The sequence below is a fragment of the Prosopis cineraria genome, unplaced genomic scaffold, assembly GCF_029017545.1.
Source record: "Prosopis cineraria cultivar Desert tree isolate PC_DT_omini unplaced genomic scaffold, ASM2901754v1 PC15, whole genome shotgun sequence".
Taxonomy (NCBI): Eukaryota; Viridiplantae; Streptophyta; class Magnoliopsida; order Fabales; family Fabaceae; genus Prosopis; species Prosopis cineraria.
The window spans coordinates 3,166,091-3,182,813 of NW_026555346.1; the positions used below are offsets into that span (position 1 = coordinate 3,166,091).

Consider the following 16,723-nt stretch of genomic DNA (forward strand, 5'->3'; position numbering starts at 1 on the left):
TTTTTTCTCATATTCAGACAAAACCTTATTTTTCTTGTAGCCAAATCCTTTCTAGAAGTCATGGCCATGAATGCCTATTCCATATTTGTAGCATTCTTTCACTTGTTTCTAGAAATGGTATGCTAATTTCATCAGCAAATGCCTACAAAGAAAAAGCAAATAAAAAATGATTATATATAAGGAGTGGCCGATTTTACTAGATAAAGAAGTTGTGTGAGAAATCACTTTAAGTATTGGTTTTTTAAAATTGTGATATTTACATTTATTACGTTAATTTATTTCCAACAGCTTGAAAGAATAATAATTTCAGATTCTGATCCTAAAGAATAAAAGGATTGCAATATTAAATTGAATATTTAACTTTATCAAGTAGAAAAAAAGATTTTAAGGTTAAAATACTCATTGAACCCAACAAGTTCATGTGACTATAAGAGGTTGGTCACATACATGAGCCACTAATAAGCACATTAAAAGGAGAAGTGGAAGCAAAATATTGACAAATTTTAAAGGTGATTTGAGTTGATGAGGCTGGAGTTGTTGAAAAGATGATAAGCCTACTCATTTGTTCTCTATTTTTGGCTATACTCCTAATAGATCAAATCACATCATTTACCATCCATGCAAGTATTTTTGGTTGGTTTTAAAAAGTCCCATGAACTCTCGCTAAAATAATTAAGAAATATGCAGCACCTATGAATGTTAATAATGTTAGCAAAAAGCCAAAAACTATGTAATGATGAAAGTACAGTCTTACCGATTTACAACATTTAATAAAACCACTAATGATGCTCCTTGCCTAATGTATTCTCCAATTGAATCTACAACCATTTAGAAAACTCATTTGCATTATAAACTCATGGAAGCATAAAAAGGGAGGGGGACAAATGCATTTGTCTGAAAATTTATGAAGAATAATTAAATAATTCTGCAAATCAAAATAAGAATCGAGAATAAGTGATCAAGCATTTTTCCACAAAATTTACTACTTCACACAAGTAACAAAGGTAATGTTAATGGCATAGTTAGCTATCACAAGACAAGCAAAAACTATTTAACTCAAATGAGTCAACCATACTTGGTAGATTTTTCTTCAACCATTTTCATCACTTTGTCATGTTCCCAGTTTTTACACACATTCTCTATCATTAATTCAAGATCAGGCCTAACAAAAAATTATTCTCACACGGCACATCACAGAAAGAGAACTTTATTATCCCTATTTGCAACTTTAAAATAAGACTAATTGAACATCGAGACTCATTGAATCCTATTACCTTTACACTATATATTACAAGAAGACAAGCCTGGATTATGAATGGACATGCTACAAGAACAAAGTTAAACTAAAAAATAATAATTGAGGCATGTAAAAGGGGGTAAAAAGAGCAAAAGAGGGATGGAAAGAGAACATCAAGTGTTGCCTTAAATTGATCTTTATGATCATTAACGCAGCATGAGGGAAGAGAGGGGAGTACAAAAGCTAGCCCCCAAATTTTTTATCAATTTAATTACACTTGCATTTTTAGAACTAACAACCCTCTAACAAAGACAAAAGTGAGGTGTTGTCATGATCTAGGATTATCTGTCGATGAAAAAAAAAAATGTCACATGAATGTCAAGATGCAAATCCATGACCTTTTTACTAAAAGTTATTAACAATGTTTCTCGAACAACAAAAGAGTAGCACCTATGTACATATTGTTGCATGCAAATTAAAAAAAATCATATATATATATATATATAATATCAATATTTTACTACAGAACCCATATTGAATTCATATCACATCCTAGTACATTTGGATATCTTATCTTCCTGTTTATGCTTATGGACATTTACATGGGTACATTGCTTACTAACAAACTTCAACCCCTCCCTTTATTACTCATTATTTTCATGTAACAAAAACTTTTAAAAGGTAGTCACATCATACATAACAGTACTAAAGGTTGGAACATGGAAGGTGAATACATCTAGGAATGGTATGAAAGGCCAAAAAAAAAATAGACAGAATCAAATATTTTAAAAATAATCGGATGAGGAGTTGCAATGGTAAAATAACAAGTCCCTTGCAAAGGTTATCAAACAATATTTGTATTGTAAAATTTAAAAGCTCGCGAAAAGATGTGATTACTCACTTTGGTAGGATTCGTGAAGAGCTCTGTAACACACCAAATTTTTTTTTTAAATAATTTAACTCAACCATAGTTGGGTTACAGCCACCCAACACATTTTTATATCAATAATTTCGATATAAAATATTTTATAATTGGCTTCAACTCACACACTATAACATTTCAGATAAATTTTTACCTCCCACATGCCATTAGGCTAAATCACATTTGTCCATCTTTATACTCCCAACAAGTAAACTAAATCACATTTGTCCATCCTTATACTCCCAACAAGTAAAATAAGCAATTAATCAATTTTCAACACAAGCCAGTTATTTGACCTTATAATCATGCCATTTTAACCAATCCAAAGTAAACCAAATATTAAAATTACAGTCATCCAAATGTACCAAAAATAGAAATAGTTTGAAAGGCATGATTACATTTATATATTCATATAAATTGACAATAAACATAAAAAAGTTCTAATATTGGCAATATAACACATTATAAATCATAAATTAAATACCCAAAAGAGACAGTGGATCTATACCACTAAGCCTCTGGGACTCCTCTACGTGTCACTCGTGGCTCTTCTCCTGAAAATTGTTAACCACATAATGAGACTCAAAAGTCCCAGTAACCAAAGCCAATTTATGATAGTGTATACAAACAGTTAAGTGTGTGCTTACTAAGTGAGAATTAAAAATAATATAATTCCAACAAATATAAGAAATATTATAATAAACACAAACAACCATCCTTATATCCCTCCATTAACCTCAAGTCGTAGCCCTCACTCGGTGCTAAATTACCCGGCCAAAGGTAGATTAGCCCGAGCCCTTACAAGCCACCTATTGAGCTACAATAGGGGCGTACCACGTGACACATAAATACAACAATAATAGCAAGTCTCCCAACACCTCCCACAATAATTAAACAAATTCATAATAATATTGCACAATTATACAATATTACAAAATTCATAATTTTCTCAATAATCACCCAATTAACAAGAAGTAACACTAATCATAAATTAAAAGCATGGTTACCTTGTGGCTTTTTCAATAAATTATTCCTTAAAATTTCTCTCTCTCCACAATCTTCACCAGTAATACAATCTACAAATAACATATTATTTATAAATATTAGTTTCAATTTTTAAAACTAATAAAATAATTCTAATAATAGAATTAAAAATATAACATAATTCCTAATCTCAATCTTAATACAAATCTATAGTTAATACTATTAAGTAAAATTTTTAACTCCTCTTTTAATTATCAATAAACATTAATAATCTAAAAATCAAATTTTAAACTAATTTCTATTATCAAATTTTTTTTATTTTATAAATTCGTACCTAAAATACCCAAAAATTAAAAATTGAGTCTCTAGCTTAGAATCATAATCCTATAACCATAATAATTCATTTCTCATCCCAAATAATCATCTAAACCTCAATAAATCAACATATATTTTCAGATCTAGTTTAGAATTTGATCCATAAGCCACAGATTCAAAGATCATCAATAAATTTATACTCTAGAACATTTATTATACTACTGACAACCTCAAAAATCATATTTATTCAACATAAATTCATCCCTCTTCCAGATCTTAAATTTTCTACCACTACAAACTCAGAAACTAAATAAGAAGGATGACTAAGAAAAATTTTTAGAACACTTACTTAGTCTTGAAAAGCTTAAAATCACACCCTAAATATCCTATTAAAAACTCTTACCTTAAAATTTAGATATTTCGCACCGGCAACTCGCTTCTCTCCGCCTCAGCTCGCGCGCAGAATGAATGAGGAAATGAAGGAAGGTGAGTTTTTATAAAAATTCAGTGGGTCCCACACATTTTTTTTTATTATTATTCTTCTTCTCTCTCTTCCCCCTTTTTTTTATTATTATTTTATACTTACTATTCATGCGGCGCTGAAAGCAAATTCGTTTTCTCTTCTTCTTCCTTTTTTTTGTTTTGGCATACCTTTTTCCCTTTTTTTTATTATAATAATAATTTAATAATTAATTTTTTTTAATTAATTTTTTTAATAAATTTATTTATTTTTTTTTAAATTTAGAATTATATCCTAAATTAGATTTAATAATCATTTTTACTAATTTTCTTACCTCTAAATATTATTATTTTTTTTAAAAAAAAAATTTCTATTAACCTAAATTAACTATTAAAATTTAAATTGGGATGTTACAAGCTCGGTGTAAGCAGAGCCAGCCATGACCAGAACCACGATAGACACAACCAGCAAGTCTTCAACAATTCATTATGAGGGCCTTTAAGTATGATAAAAAGAACCATCAGAGTGATCACAAATGTCAGAATCCCTTTAGCCATAACACCAGTATGCAAATCAACTTTCAATGATGGTCCTTCAATCATTTAGAGCTTGAGTGAAAATCTCTTGCCGTCACAACTATGCCCAACTTTTCTACCTCATTCGTCTCTGTGGTTCTTCAATTAGGGATCATCTCTCTTATTTAATTTCTATCCATACTATGAAAAACTTTCAATGGTGTTCAAATATTAGTTTTAAAGAAGAGTTCTTTTAGAAAAGAGTTGCATAATTATAACGACACATAGTCGCACATAAAAAGATGAAAGATTCAAGTTGCAACTCACATTATCTGCAAGAAATCGTCTCTGATTTACAATATTCTTCTCGCCCAATAATAAAAGACATTTTGGTCCATTCATCTCATCTTTTTTGAATATTAAAATGAGTCTGGTTCTTCATGATTCTTAAAACCAATTTTGCTTCCAACCATGCCCTTTTCACTGATTTTTCCTATAATTAATTACTTTATCATTATCATTATCATTATCATTATCATTATCATTATTGTTAATGTATTTCTCTCTTTAAAAAAAAAAAAAAAACCAACGCATCGGTGATGAGTCGTGATCTGAACATCGCCAGTCGTTAACTGTGTTTAGATGAGTGGGAAGGCTCTTGTGTACCCTAAAATTGCTGTACTGGGATTACATCGAAGTAATCTAACCATCTTCTTCGTTTCCGTTCCCACTCCTTCACACAGAAGTCCCGCTATCTCTGCCCTTCTTCCGAGGTTTTAGCTTGGGGAGCTGAACGGGGTCTTCGACTTTTACACTGCAGTAACTCTTGCTGCTGCCCCTGCGCTCCGAGACAGCAGAGAATGGCGGAGGAGGCACTAGAAACCGAGACACCTAAGAAGGATACGAAGGCGGATGCTCGTGACATCGAGTCGCAGATTCAGACTGCTATGTGCTCTCGCGTTGCTCACTTCAAGGAACAAGCCGAGTACTTAATTCCCCTCTCTCTCGCTGCTTCTCCGCCTAATTGGCTTCAAATTTGAATCAATTATTCGGAGACTACATGTTTATCTTAACTCGGAAAGTTCTCTATACTGTGTAATCATCTTATCGTCAGAATTTTCCCCACTTCCAAATAATTTTTGCCCCTTCGACGGGAGTCTGTGATTTGGCTCACGCATATAAATATGCAAACGTGACGAAACACCTCATCCTCATGCTGTCATGCACTCTCCACTAGGAGAAAAGTATAATGTTACTCTGCTATCCGTAGTTAGAGTTTCTATGTTAGCATGAATGTTAGCACCTATCAACCTAGCGAACCCAAGAAAACAATGGATACTATCAAAATTCATTGATTGATGTATATCTACAGTACAATAATGATTTAGTGCAATGACCGTAATTTCTCTGCCAAGTGACAACTGATGAATTCTCTATCTGACCTTTTATCGGGATATCTAAAATATTAGTTCTTGCATTTGTCTTTAAATGCAGTTCTCTGACGTTTGAGGGGGTTCGTAGATTGCTTGAGAAAGATCTGGGGTTGGAGCCATATGCATTAGACGTGCATAAGAGATTTGTCAAGCAATGCTTGCTGAAGGTACTTGTTTGCATTAAAAACCTTTTATCCTCACCTAGTGAAACAATGGAAAAGATGTGCTTGGGCCTTCTCATCAGCTTACCACATGATTGCGTAAAAAGGATGCTCATCACCTTTTATTTTGTGCAAATTGAAATAAAATGTTTAGCATGAAATATTGTCATAGGCATGCATAATAAATGAACGAGTGATTTTAAATACATACACAGCTAACATTTTATCTTCTTAACCTTTTAGAAAGTATGCCAAAAGGGGTTCTCTGCAATTTCACAAATTTTAGTTGCATTAGGTGCTGCTGCTATCATTTGTACATATTATGTACATTATAGGGAAGTTGGTGATGATACTGGGGTTAAACTTGAAGCTAACCTTTGTGCATTTTTTTTTTTAAAATCCGAGTTAATTATCTTGGCACTGTCCAATTTGGGCGGTGCAGTAGCAGATTACAAACCGATGTTTTATTTGCTCACTCTTAGGGCTGTGCATTGGTAACCTTGGACTTGAATCCAGAAACTCCAAATGTTGCTACAAAAGTGTATATTGAGGCACATTATACCAACACTATGTTGTGAGACCAAATTAGGCTATGGTGCTTTATGGTGTCATGGTCTCCTCTTTGTAATGGTTAATTCATGCAATACTTACACCCTGCAAAGTTTGATTCCTGAAGCGATAACCTATTTAGCATTAGTTACTTCATTTGTTTGGACCCCTTGCCCATAGAAAATACAATAGCATTTGAGAGATTCCTCCCCTAAATATTAAAGTTCATGGGCACTTGCACTGCATGTTGTTGTTTTAATGCTTGACTATTGCATTAACTTATGGCCATGCTGTGCTTTGCACATATATGATTATCCCAAGTGTATATGACCTTGGCCTTTGTGTCAAAGAGCACATGCATTGTCAATATTAACCCTCAAGTATGGTTGGTTGCAATTGAAGAAATTAAGAGTCAATCGGTAAATGAAGCACTACTTGACTTCTACTTAAATTTCATGACAAGCTATTTTACTCTGTTTAACTGGGCGCTCAACGTGCTAAAGAAGACTCAGGTGGACATAATCAATTATTGTAGAGGACTGTGATGTTGGATTTTTTTTTTTTGGGCTGCTAATTGCTGTTAGTAATAATAGCATTTTGCTTTACAATGTATTATATCTTATTCAATTTTGAAACTTTGATTGTAATAAAGCATGCTTAATTTTGTTCACTAGCCATATATCAATGTTATGTGTCTGTATATTTTTAACCTCTCCTTATTACTGGTAGAGCTTAGAAGGGGTTGGAGATGATAAAGGTCCAAAGATATCTGGGGATACAGGGGAAAAAGGTGCAAGTACACAGGAGAAAGAAGGATCAACTGAAGAAATCCATTCAAAAAAGGATGTAAAGAATCTTTGTCCTGATGATGAAGATAAAATGGAAGATTCTCCAGTATTAGGTCTTCTACATGAAGAAAAATCAGTTAAACTTGAAACTGAGGAAGCTGAAGGCAATGGCAAAAACGCAATTCCAAGTGAGACCATGATTAAGAAAGCCATTAGAAAAAGATCTTCTTATGTTAAAGCCAATTCAGAGTATGCAACTTATTCTTTTCAATATTTATCTTTCTGTTTTTACTCAACAATATTATAGATCTTATTCACCATATATTACACAATTCTCATTGTCCTACTTTTGATTTTATGAATTTTTAAATTGAGTTTGGACATGGGTGCTGTTGGCTTTCTTATTTCAGGAAAGTCACAATGGCTGGTCTTCGTCGACTGTTGGAGGAAGATCTGAAACTTGAGAAATTTTCTCTCGATCCCTATAAGAAACTTATAAGCCAGCAGCTAGAGGAAGTGAGTGATTTGAGTCCAGAAAGTGTGATTCAGGCTAGTACAGTGTGCACTATGAGATTTTTAACTATTTTTTTTTTTTTGGAAGGTGTTAAAATCTTGTCAAGTTTCAAAGCCTACAAACAGTGCCAAGAAAATTGTTAAGAAAAAACCTGACGCCAAAGCAACTAAAAAGGTCAGTAGTGAAGAGAGCTCTGATGCCTCAGATCAGCATGCTGAAGAGGACCAGGAACAGGAAAATGAAATTAAACCTATAAAAAGAAGTATTCCAAAAGGGAAGTTGTGGAACTCCCTTGAACCTAGAAAGCGGAGACGATCCGCAGAGGAGACTGAATTGTCTTCTAAGAAAAGGATCAAGTCAGCTAAAAAAGCCTCAGAGGACAGCAGAGATTCAGAAGATCCTGGAAAAGACTCTGAAGATGATCAGTCCCAATCATCACCAGAGAAAATTACAAAGGTGACACTGATTGTTATATGATGGTTTTAATGAGACAGTTTAGACCATAACCACTTTTTAATGGAATAGTCATATTCAATGAAAATAACTGTTTTTTATAATATAATACACATGATAGCTGTGCTGTTCAGGTTTGCATGAAGCTAGCATTAACTTTCTTTGTTACCTCTCTTCCTACTAGTTGATTGAATAACCTGCGCATATTTTTGATGTGCATGTGGATGTTTGTTTCATGTGCAAGCATATTTACATTTTCCTGTCTTTTCCCCCTCAAATGCAGAAGAAAGAAGTTTCAACCCCTGCGTATGGTAAACAAGTGGAGCACCTAAAATCTGTTATTAAAGCTTGTGGAATGAGGTCAATTGCTATTTTTGCTTCCCTTTTCATGATTCCAGGTCCTTGTTGAGGGTGATAGCTTGACATTGTATACTTTTGTTGCAGTGTTCCGCCTGTTATCTACAGAAGAGTCAAACAGGTTCCTGAAACTAAGCGGGAAGCCCAGCTGATAAAGGAGTTGGAAGAAATACTGTCTAGAGAAGGATTGTCTTCAAATCCATCTGAAAAAGGTTGGCTTTGGTTGTTGAGCTTATTTTTGCTTATGCCTCTGGATGTTAGCTGCGGTATTTACACTGTGTGTGTATAATGAAATATGTATTCTTCAAAACAGAGCTTTTGGAGTTATAGCCACAGTTTTCCACTATGTCCTTTTATCTTTACTCGATATTAGACAATTGGAACCTATTGCAAGTCTAGCTTATTCCTAGTTTTGTTAGTTCTGATAATTTGTAATGTTTTTCCGAGAAACTTGGCTGCAATACTTGATAGGATAATTGGCTTTAAGTTTGCAAGTGTAACTAGTACAACTCATGGAAGTCATCCAACAATTTATTAAACTTCCAAAATTTATCGCATAACCTGCACAGGTTTGACCATGTAATGAATCATGGAAACCCTCCATCCATATACAGGAATATTTTCACAATAAAGCTTTTTCACTTGTTTACATAAAATTTGTTCATGTAAAATCACGGCAAAGAGTATAATGTCTTGAACGACAATTAGTATGATTTAAAACTCATTACCCTACTATTGGTATGGGATCTTTCTTTTACCCTTTTTTTTAACATTTTATTTCAATTTATATATATAAATATTTATAGATTTAAATAAGTAATATATATATATATATATTATGAACACTAAGGCCTGAGATGGGTGGGAATCTTGCTACTGAAATCCTTGCTCTTGTAATACCCATGAGAATCCTCATATCCAAACCTTAGTGGGTAATTTTTTTTTTAAAATTCCATGCCCGCTCTTGGGGAACCTAGGGCATTACTATCATCTACCCAAACTAATTCGAGCCATCATTATATAGGATTTTTATTACCAATGGTAGCCTTATGGGTACTTCAGAGATGCCTGTGTTCATTGGGTATGGGTATTTTGTTCATCCTAAATTTGTATGCCATCTTTATTAACTTAATTCCATTTATAATTTTTATTACTCATCATTAAAATAATAAAATTAAATTGTACAACTTCTTACCCTTTAAAATTGTCAACCATTGTTGAGAAATGAAGTATTTTAGTTTTATTTTGTATATAATCATGTCAAACTACTAAATTTTTTTTTTTGGGGGGGGTTATTTCTTTTAAATCCAATTAGATGATATCATCAGTGTTTATGAGTTTTCTTATGGTGTCAAAGTTTTAGAAATCTAGATGCTGCATAAAGGGTTTTAGACATGACACCCCTACAGTTTGGTGCTGGAACTTCTTGTTCTGAATTTGCTATTAAGGACCCATATCTTTTTTTATTTACGCAGAAATTAAGGAAGTGAAAAGGAAGAAGGAAAGAGCAAAGGAACTTGAGGGTATTGATGTGAGCAATATCGTGTCAAGTTCACGGCGACGATCAACTAGTTTTGCTATTCCTCAGAAGGCCAAAGAACCAGTTGAAACAAAAACCAATGGTGATGATGTTGAGAATGGTGATGATGTTGAGAATAGTGATGATGAAAGCAATGATGACGAAGAGGATGAAGAAGATGAGGAAGAAGAGAACAGTGGTGATGATGATGGAAGTCAGAGTGAGGAGCTTAACGAGGGTATGTCTATCTAACATGCAATAAGGCTATTTTTTATTCTTTTTTATTGGTTATAACAGAAATGATCATAGATTCTGGCATCATGTGATCATTGTGCTTTCTGCACTATTGATAAGTAGCTTCCAGTTAATATTAACTAAATTCTTTGCAAGGGCCGAAGCACCATGAAATCTTGGGTAGCAGAAGCCATCTGATTAAATGATTTCAACGTCAAACTACCTTAGGACATGTCCTGTATTTAGTTCTGTTTTGGTATCTTGATGCTGTCACCAATAATATTCAGGACTTACAGAGTGGGACAAGTTCAAAATTTGAAAATTATCTGGACGAGTAAAGCCTTAATTTTCTAGGACCTTTCTCTGAATTCTAGCCGTGAATGTACATAAAGCGTTGTTGTGTGATGTGTTATTTGGTGTTGAATTGAGGGTTGAGGGCGAGGGTCATTTAAAATTGGGGAGATGTAGGAATTCTTTATTTTTCAATAAAAAGGGTGACCAGAGAGGTTTAAGGGCATCCTGGTTAATGCAATATCCATGTACTGCAATTGGCTGAGTTGGAGTTGGAGAATGGTTTTTTACCTTTCTTGGAGATTGTGTCCTTACATCGTTCTCCGTTCTGCAGATGAAGAGGACAGCGAATAAATCGTGCAATTGCTGACACGTGAAAGGTCGATTGCGGGGTATGAAAGGCGATTTCCCCGCTGCAAGTTAGAGGTGATGGTGTATAATGTAATTAAATACCCCTTTGCTTCCTGTGGAAATGGACGATAGTTGTTTGATGTTGTAGACTAGTGACTTCAGTTGTTCGAGTGGTTGGGAGAGGCGCTCAGTTTCTCCCGTGATCCGTTTGTAGGAACGAACTTATTGACAGTGAGGTTCATTTTTTCTCTCTATTTTTTAGGTAAATTAAGTTGCTGCCTCATCTCGAATACAACTCAAATGTCATTTTGGCCAATAGAAATCACTGCAGGCTATTAAAGATCTATTAATTTTATTTCATATGATCATATGAAAAAAAATCCATTGTAATCCAACTCGATTGAGGGGGGAGGGAGAGAAAGTTGCATTATTCTCAAATTGTAAATAAAGTGATAATTTTTAAGCTTATGCATAATATATGGAGCTCAATATTACTCCTCTGATCTTTTTTACAGTGTAGAGAGAGAAAAAAAATTATTCTGTTTATAAAACACTTGTTAATTTTTAATGTTTCTTTTTTCATTTGTATTCTTATTAAATATTTTGAGTAAAAATATTAGTAATAAAATTTAAAAATATTTATTAAAAGTAAAAGGTAAAAATATTAAATTTTAAAATAAAATTAATGAAATTTAATTTTTTTTATTTCAATAAAATATGTTAAAAGTAATTTATAAATTAGACCAAAAGGAGTATTAAATTACGTCATCACCAAGTGCCATTATTACAAACATGATAAAAAAAAAAATGATTGTGCTAGATATGCATTGTAAAGTAATTAACCAATCAGGGGCGTATGCATCGCAATGGCGCCATCGTTAATTTGAAAGATCGCTGGACATGGATATTCTACCATTGTCCAGAAACAATACAGTACAGACAATGTAGTTCAATACAGGATTGCTCCATTTTGAGGATCCAATTCCACACACAGTGCCCAAAACAACCTTCAACATTCACTTCTGTTCTGAAAGAATACGCCGAACTTCATTTGCAAGATCCATGACGTGCTTGTCTTGGCACCCTAAAAGGAACAAACAATTAGAAGGAAAAAAAAAAACTTCTTTCCTCCCTATGTATAAGGTGTTTTTAACCAAATCCCGCATATCAATAAAAGATTGTTATTTAGTTGAACTCACATAAAAACATAATGATTTTTCAGTTTTACTTCTAACAATATCATAATTAATATCATGATAGTGATAGGAAAATCATATAATTAACAATCTATTCCATTTTCTAAGATAAGGACAAAATTGTCTAACTATTAACAAATATCATTGTTACTCCTTATATTTAGGGATAAAATAAATTTCTAAAAAATACTTTATATATAAAGACAGAGGGAGTAGACAAATAAGATATACATTTATTAGAATGATCAGTATACAATAAATAGACCTCACCTATTTGAAGCAAAGCTTTCTCAAGTTGGAAAAGATAATCTGTGTTAGGTCCTGACGGACCTTCAGCCCGAATTATTTGCCTACACGGATACAATGAGGGTAAAATGAAACATAATGACTGGCAACTAAACCCCAAGTTTCCGCAGCACACGCGGTTCTGTAGCATGAATTACATTATAGAATAGCAAGTAGATAGAAAGTTCAACATCATCCTGTATATTTAGCTTGCTAAATATCATGCATGATAGCAGAAGAAGAGAGGGATGTGTGGAGGTTTTAACTGATCTGAATCTCTACTGATTTGTCATTCATTAAATATAGAGTCATACGTAACGTACACAGGCACAGAGCACCATGTGTTGAACCGACGTTACTTCCAAGAGCTAACAGAATATCATAAAACTCAAACTGCCACATGAATTAAACTCTCTAATTTTGTTCCCAAAAAAAAAAAAAAAAAACTGTCTCTAATATCTTTCCTCAAACTAGGGTAAGCTAAGCAACCTCATTCCTGGACTTGATAGCTCACTACATGCGAATCATCACCATGCAGATTTTCCACAGCTGGCCTGTGAGAAAATCACTAGCCTTTTAAAAATTTACTAGTTTCCAAAAGTGTGCATTTGATATGGGATAGAATACTCGAGTTGAGAATTCAGACTGAAGTAACTAATTTATCATGCTAAGTAGAGATTACTTTACGCTAAAATTCAAGACCAAAAACGCACGGGGCCAAAGATGCAAACCTCGCTATCTCTTCAACAGATGCAGGGCCCAAGTAATTTGTGTTGACGTCCTTGTCTGGAGATGCTATGTATCTGCAATATGCAGACACCGATAATTTTAACGATTGATGACGAGACATGTAAACAATGAAAAGGTTCTGCAGCGTCTCTTCCACTTACACCATCACTCCAGAAATGGCTGGAGTTGTAGCTGTAAGCTCCTGAAACAAATTTTAGCAGATGCTAATTCAAAAAACAAATTAATAGAGCAAAATAAAATAGAACAAGCTTTATCCAATTAGATGAAGTTGATTATATGGATTGCACAAGGCTATTATGTTCCATCAACAACAAACTCTTTAGATATATCATTAATCATTGAGATTCTAGAAGAAACATAGCATATATTACTCACAGCGAAAACATCAAGGTAGACCTTCTTGTCGTACTGCTTCTCCCTCGCCTCAAGATACTGTATAATAATTACATTAAAATATATCAATCAATAATATACCGAAACTGAATATGCGGCCTCTCACCAGCATTGAGTCATTTGCAACAATTCATCCCTGCTAGGTGAGCACAATGCAGTTTCTATAGGAAAAAGCCGTTTTGTTACAATTTCTGTAAGCTTGCAATTATTATACCCTCAAATTACAAGATTCTATGGGCCTTGAGAGGGGAGAATGCCTTCGTCTGCTGGTTTAGATTGACGGATGAAAATTTCAAGTTTACAGAGTTATCATAACCATCAGGACTTCACTGTTCAGTATTGCCTTTCTTTCACAGTTATGCATCTGACAAATTAATCGCGGTGACAATTAATTACTAGAGCACCATCATGAGGAGGGTATAGTAAGCCACAATAGCAGAAAGTGTATTAAAAAAGCCATTGCTCTGAAGATTTACTAGACAATAAGTCTAGCCAAAATATCAAAAAACAAACTCACGGGATAAGAGCAAACAAAAAGGGGGGTTTCGAATAGCGTGAAGTTGCATATTAGGATCATGATGCCTAGTGATTCCCCATTGTCCGTCCGATCAAGGTTGACTTAAGCTTAAGCCTCTCATGGCTGCCCGTAGCAAACCTCCTATTAATGCATCCAGTTTCGTTTATTGGGTCACAGTGGCAGTTCCCGCATCACCGCTTAATGCTTTTCAAAAATCTTCCAGGCTCCTGTCTAGTTTCTTGGGTAACCAAGCCATATAAGTCAACTAAAAGACTTGAACCAAATAACACTATCTTCCTTCTCTTTGATTTATATAAAGGGTATGTTAAAAAAAGAGTCTTCTGTAAGGACTTCAAAGCTTCTTAGTACTAATCTTACTAAACCACAGCACCAATATTATGCTTAGAAAAGCATCAGGCTCTGACTTGGTAAATGTGATCTTCTACCCCTCCATATTATGGCTGATTTATATCTCAATTGAATCTCATCATCGCGTGGTAACAGCACAACAATTGAATAGACTCTTGGTATATGTGACAGTTAAATTCACGCTCACAGTCAGTAACATGAGAACAAAAATATCAATTTGCAGTTAAAGTCAAAAGGCATGTTCTTACTAGTGCCAATTCCTTACTTGAGAGAGTAAGCATTGGTCATAAGTGGGGAAAAACCTAACTTATCCATATATAAGCTCAAGCTTTAGCAACAGCAAAAGGATTTGCATGTTAAAAAGCCTACCGTAAATGCAATTTCTTGATCTTCCTTCTTATAGATCTTGTAAGCAACTCCCCACTATCTCCTTGCAAAATCAAGGAAGTACTATTTCACAATTCATATAATGGAAAAAGTGCATTCAATAATTTCAATTCATGACACAACTTCGATCTTTTTTTATACAAAAGCATTTACATAACATCAAGGAGAGGAATGAAAATATTACCACACAAGGTCACAGTAACTTATGTTAATGAGCATCCTGAATCCCAAATTATTGAGTGAATAGCACCCTGAACCTTGAACTTCTAAAATGTGCAAAAGCTCCCCTCAACTTCTAAATGCAAAGCACTTAAAACCTTGCCATTAAATTAGAGAAAATAGCCATTACTTTTCCAATTGTGGAGCCTGTTTGCACGCTAATGTGGCACTCATCTTGACCATTAAAAATAATAGTCACTTTTTTCAACTTAACAACAGGGTTTCAAGCACTCAGAATTTAGAAGTTGAGGAGAGTTTAGAGTTTAAAATACTCATTAATCCTAGTAACTAACCAAACAAAAAGTATTGATCCGAACAATATAAAAATTTTAATTCTTGTTTCACCACCAACCGCCAATTAAAATAATTTTATTCTTTTTGAAGACTCAACTTCATCATGTAGGTACTTAATTACAGTGATTAGAAGTACAGAAACTGATTAGACCATACTTCTTGATTTAGGCGCTTGACACTCGGGACATGGGAAGCATTACACACACACACCCCCCTATAGCAAAGGAGGAAAAAAAAAAAGGGAAAGGAAAGAAAATGAAAATGGGCCCTTGACGCTTGTCACCTTTTTTTAAAAAAATTAAATTCTCAAACAAGGATAAATTATATCAGCAACAGTTACGGCCATGTCCAACGACCTAACCTGACAAACAAACTGACCAAAGAAGTAGTTCAATTAGAATAACATTGAGAATGCGACAAGGCAGAGAGCTTCTCCCGCTCCATTTTAATGACAAGATTTAAAATTTCACAGAACTGACTTACAATGGTTAACATTGAACTCATAGCATGGAAGATTTCATAATATGAAAACATAAACGTAAGACTTATGAAACACATGCATTCTTTGGGCCAGAAGGCAATGAATTAATGTCCTGCTTTTTTTTTTCCCCCTCCCTGAGCCATGAAATTCCGTATATTGAATTGATAGATCGACCAGTTTAATGAGTAAAGGAAAAAAGTGAACATGGTTATCATTATGCAGCTTAAGACTTACACATACTTCTCCTTCAGCAGGTTCGAGAGTTACTGTTCTTCCAGGGTATTCAGGGGTCCCCCTATGATCAGTACTGCCTGGAAAGGAAGACCCACCAAAGCAAATCATTGATGTTGTCTTTTGTCCAATGAAGAGTTGGATTAAACACACAGAGAGAAAGGGGAGGAGTAAGAAAAAGAGATAGGGATGCAACGAGAAAGACCTTGATGGAAGACACGCCGATAGCCTCTGATGAAACACACGACGCTTTCATCAAATGGAAAGCCAGCTTTCCAAATCAGAGAACCATACCCAAATACCCACATCACCATACTCTGGCTTTAGAGTTTTGACTATTGACCCACTTTAATTTCTCCAAGCCGCTTTATCGATAGGCGTAGCAACACATTACTGAATCGCTTGTCCGTCAGTTGGATTGGAAGGGAAGGAAGATTGGATTAGCCAGTCAGAGGAGGGCAGCAGTCGCGCAGCGGTAAGAACAGTGAACTGAAAGTCCAAAACGGGACGGATTGATG

At 34.3% G+C, this 16,723-nt stretch overlaps 2 protein-coding genes across 4 annotated transcripts; one reads left to right on the plus strand and one right to left on the minus strand.

The window, feature by feature from the left end:
* The first annotated feature begins 5,046 nt into the window (after positions 1–5,046).
* On the plus strand, positions 5,047–11,350 carry LOC129294295 (uncharacterized). Its single transcript, XM_054932540.1, has 9 exons — positions 5,047–5,418; positions 5,928–6,033; positions 7,306–7,613; positions 7,775–7,880; positions 7,966–8,334; positions 8,615–8,691; positions 8,776–8,900; positions 10,164–10,445; positions 11,067–11,350. The coding sequence occupies exons 1-9, from the start codon at positions 5,294–5,296 to the stop codon at positions 11,084–11,086; spliced, it is 1,518 nt and encodes a 505-aa protein (XP_054788515.1). The 5' UTR covers positions 5,047–5,293; the 3' UTR covers positions 11,087–11,350.
* A 471-nt stretch (positions 11,351–11,821) lies between these two features.
* Positions 11,822–16,723, minus strand: LOC129294298 (gamma-glutamylcyclotransferase 2-3). 3 transcript variants are annotated; one of them, XM_054932544.1, is made up of 8 exons: positions 16,411–16,723; positions 16,215–16,285; positions 14,963–15,016; positions 13,690–13,746; positions 13,455–13,495; positions 13,296–13,367; positions 12,550–12,629; positions 11,822–12,167 (listed from the first exon to the last, which is right to left on the minus strand). In XM_054932544.1, exons 1-8 carry the CDS (start codon positions 16,517–16,519, stop codon positions 12,100–12,102), a joined length of 552 nt encoding a protein of 183 aa, XP_054788519.1. In that variant the 5' UTR covers positions 16,520–16,723; the 3' UTR covers positions 11,822–12,099. The 3 variants fall into 3 exon arrangements, with proteins under 3 accessions (XP_054788519.1, XP_054788518.1, XP_054788520.1); XM_054932543.1 differs by having other exon boundaries at positions 16,209–16,285; positions 16,411–16,722; XM_054932545.1 differs by lacking the exon at positions 14,963–15,016 and having other exon boundaries at positions 16,209–16,285.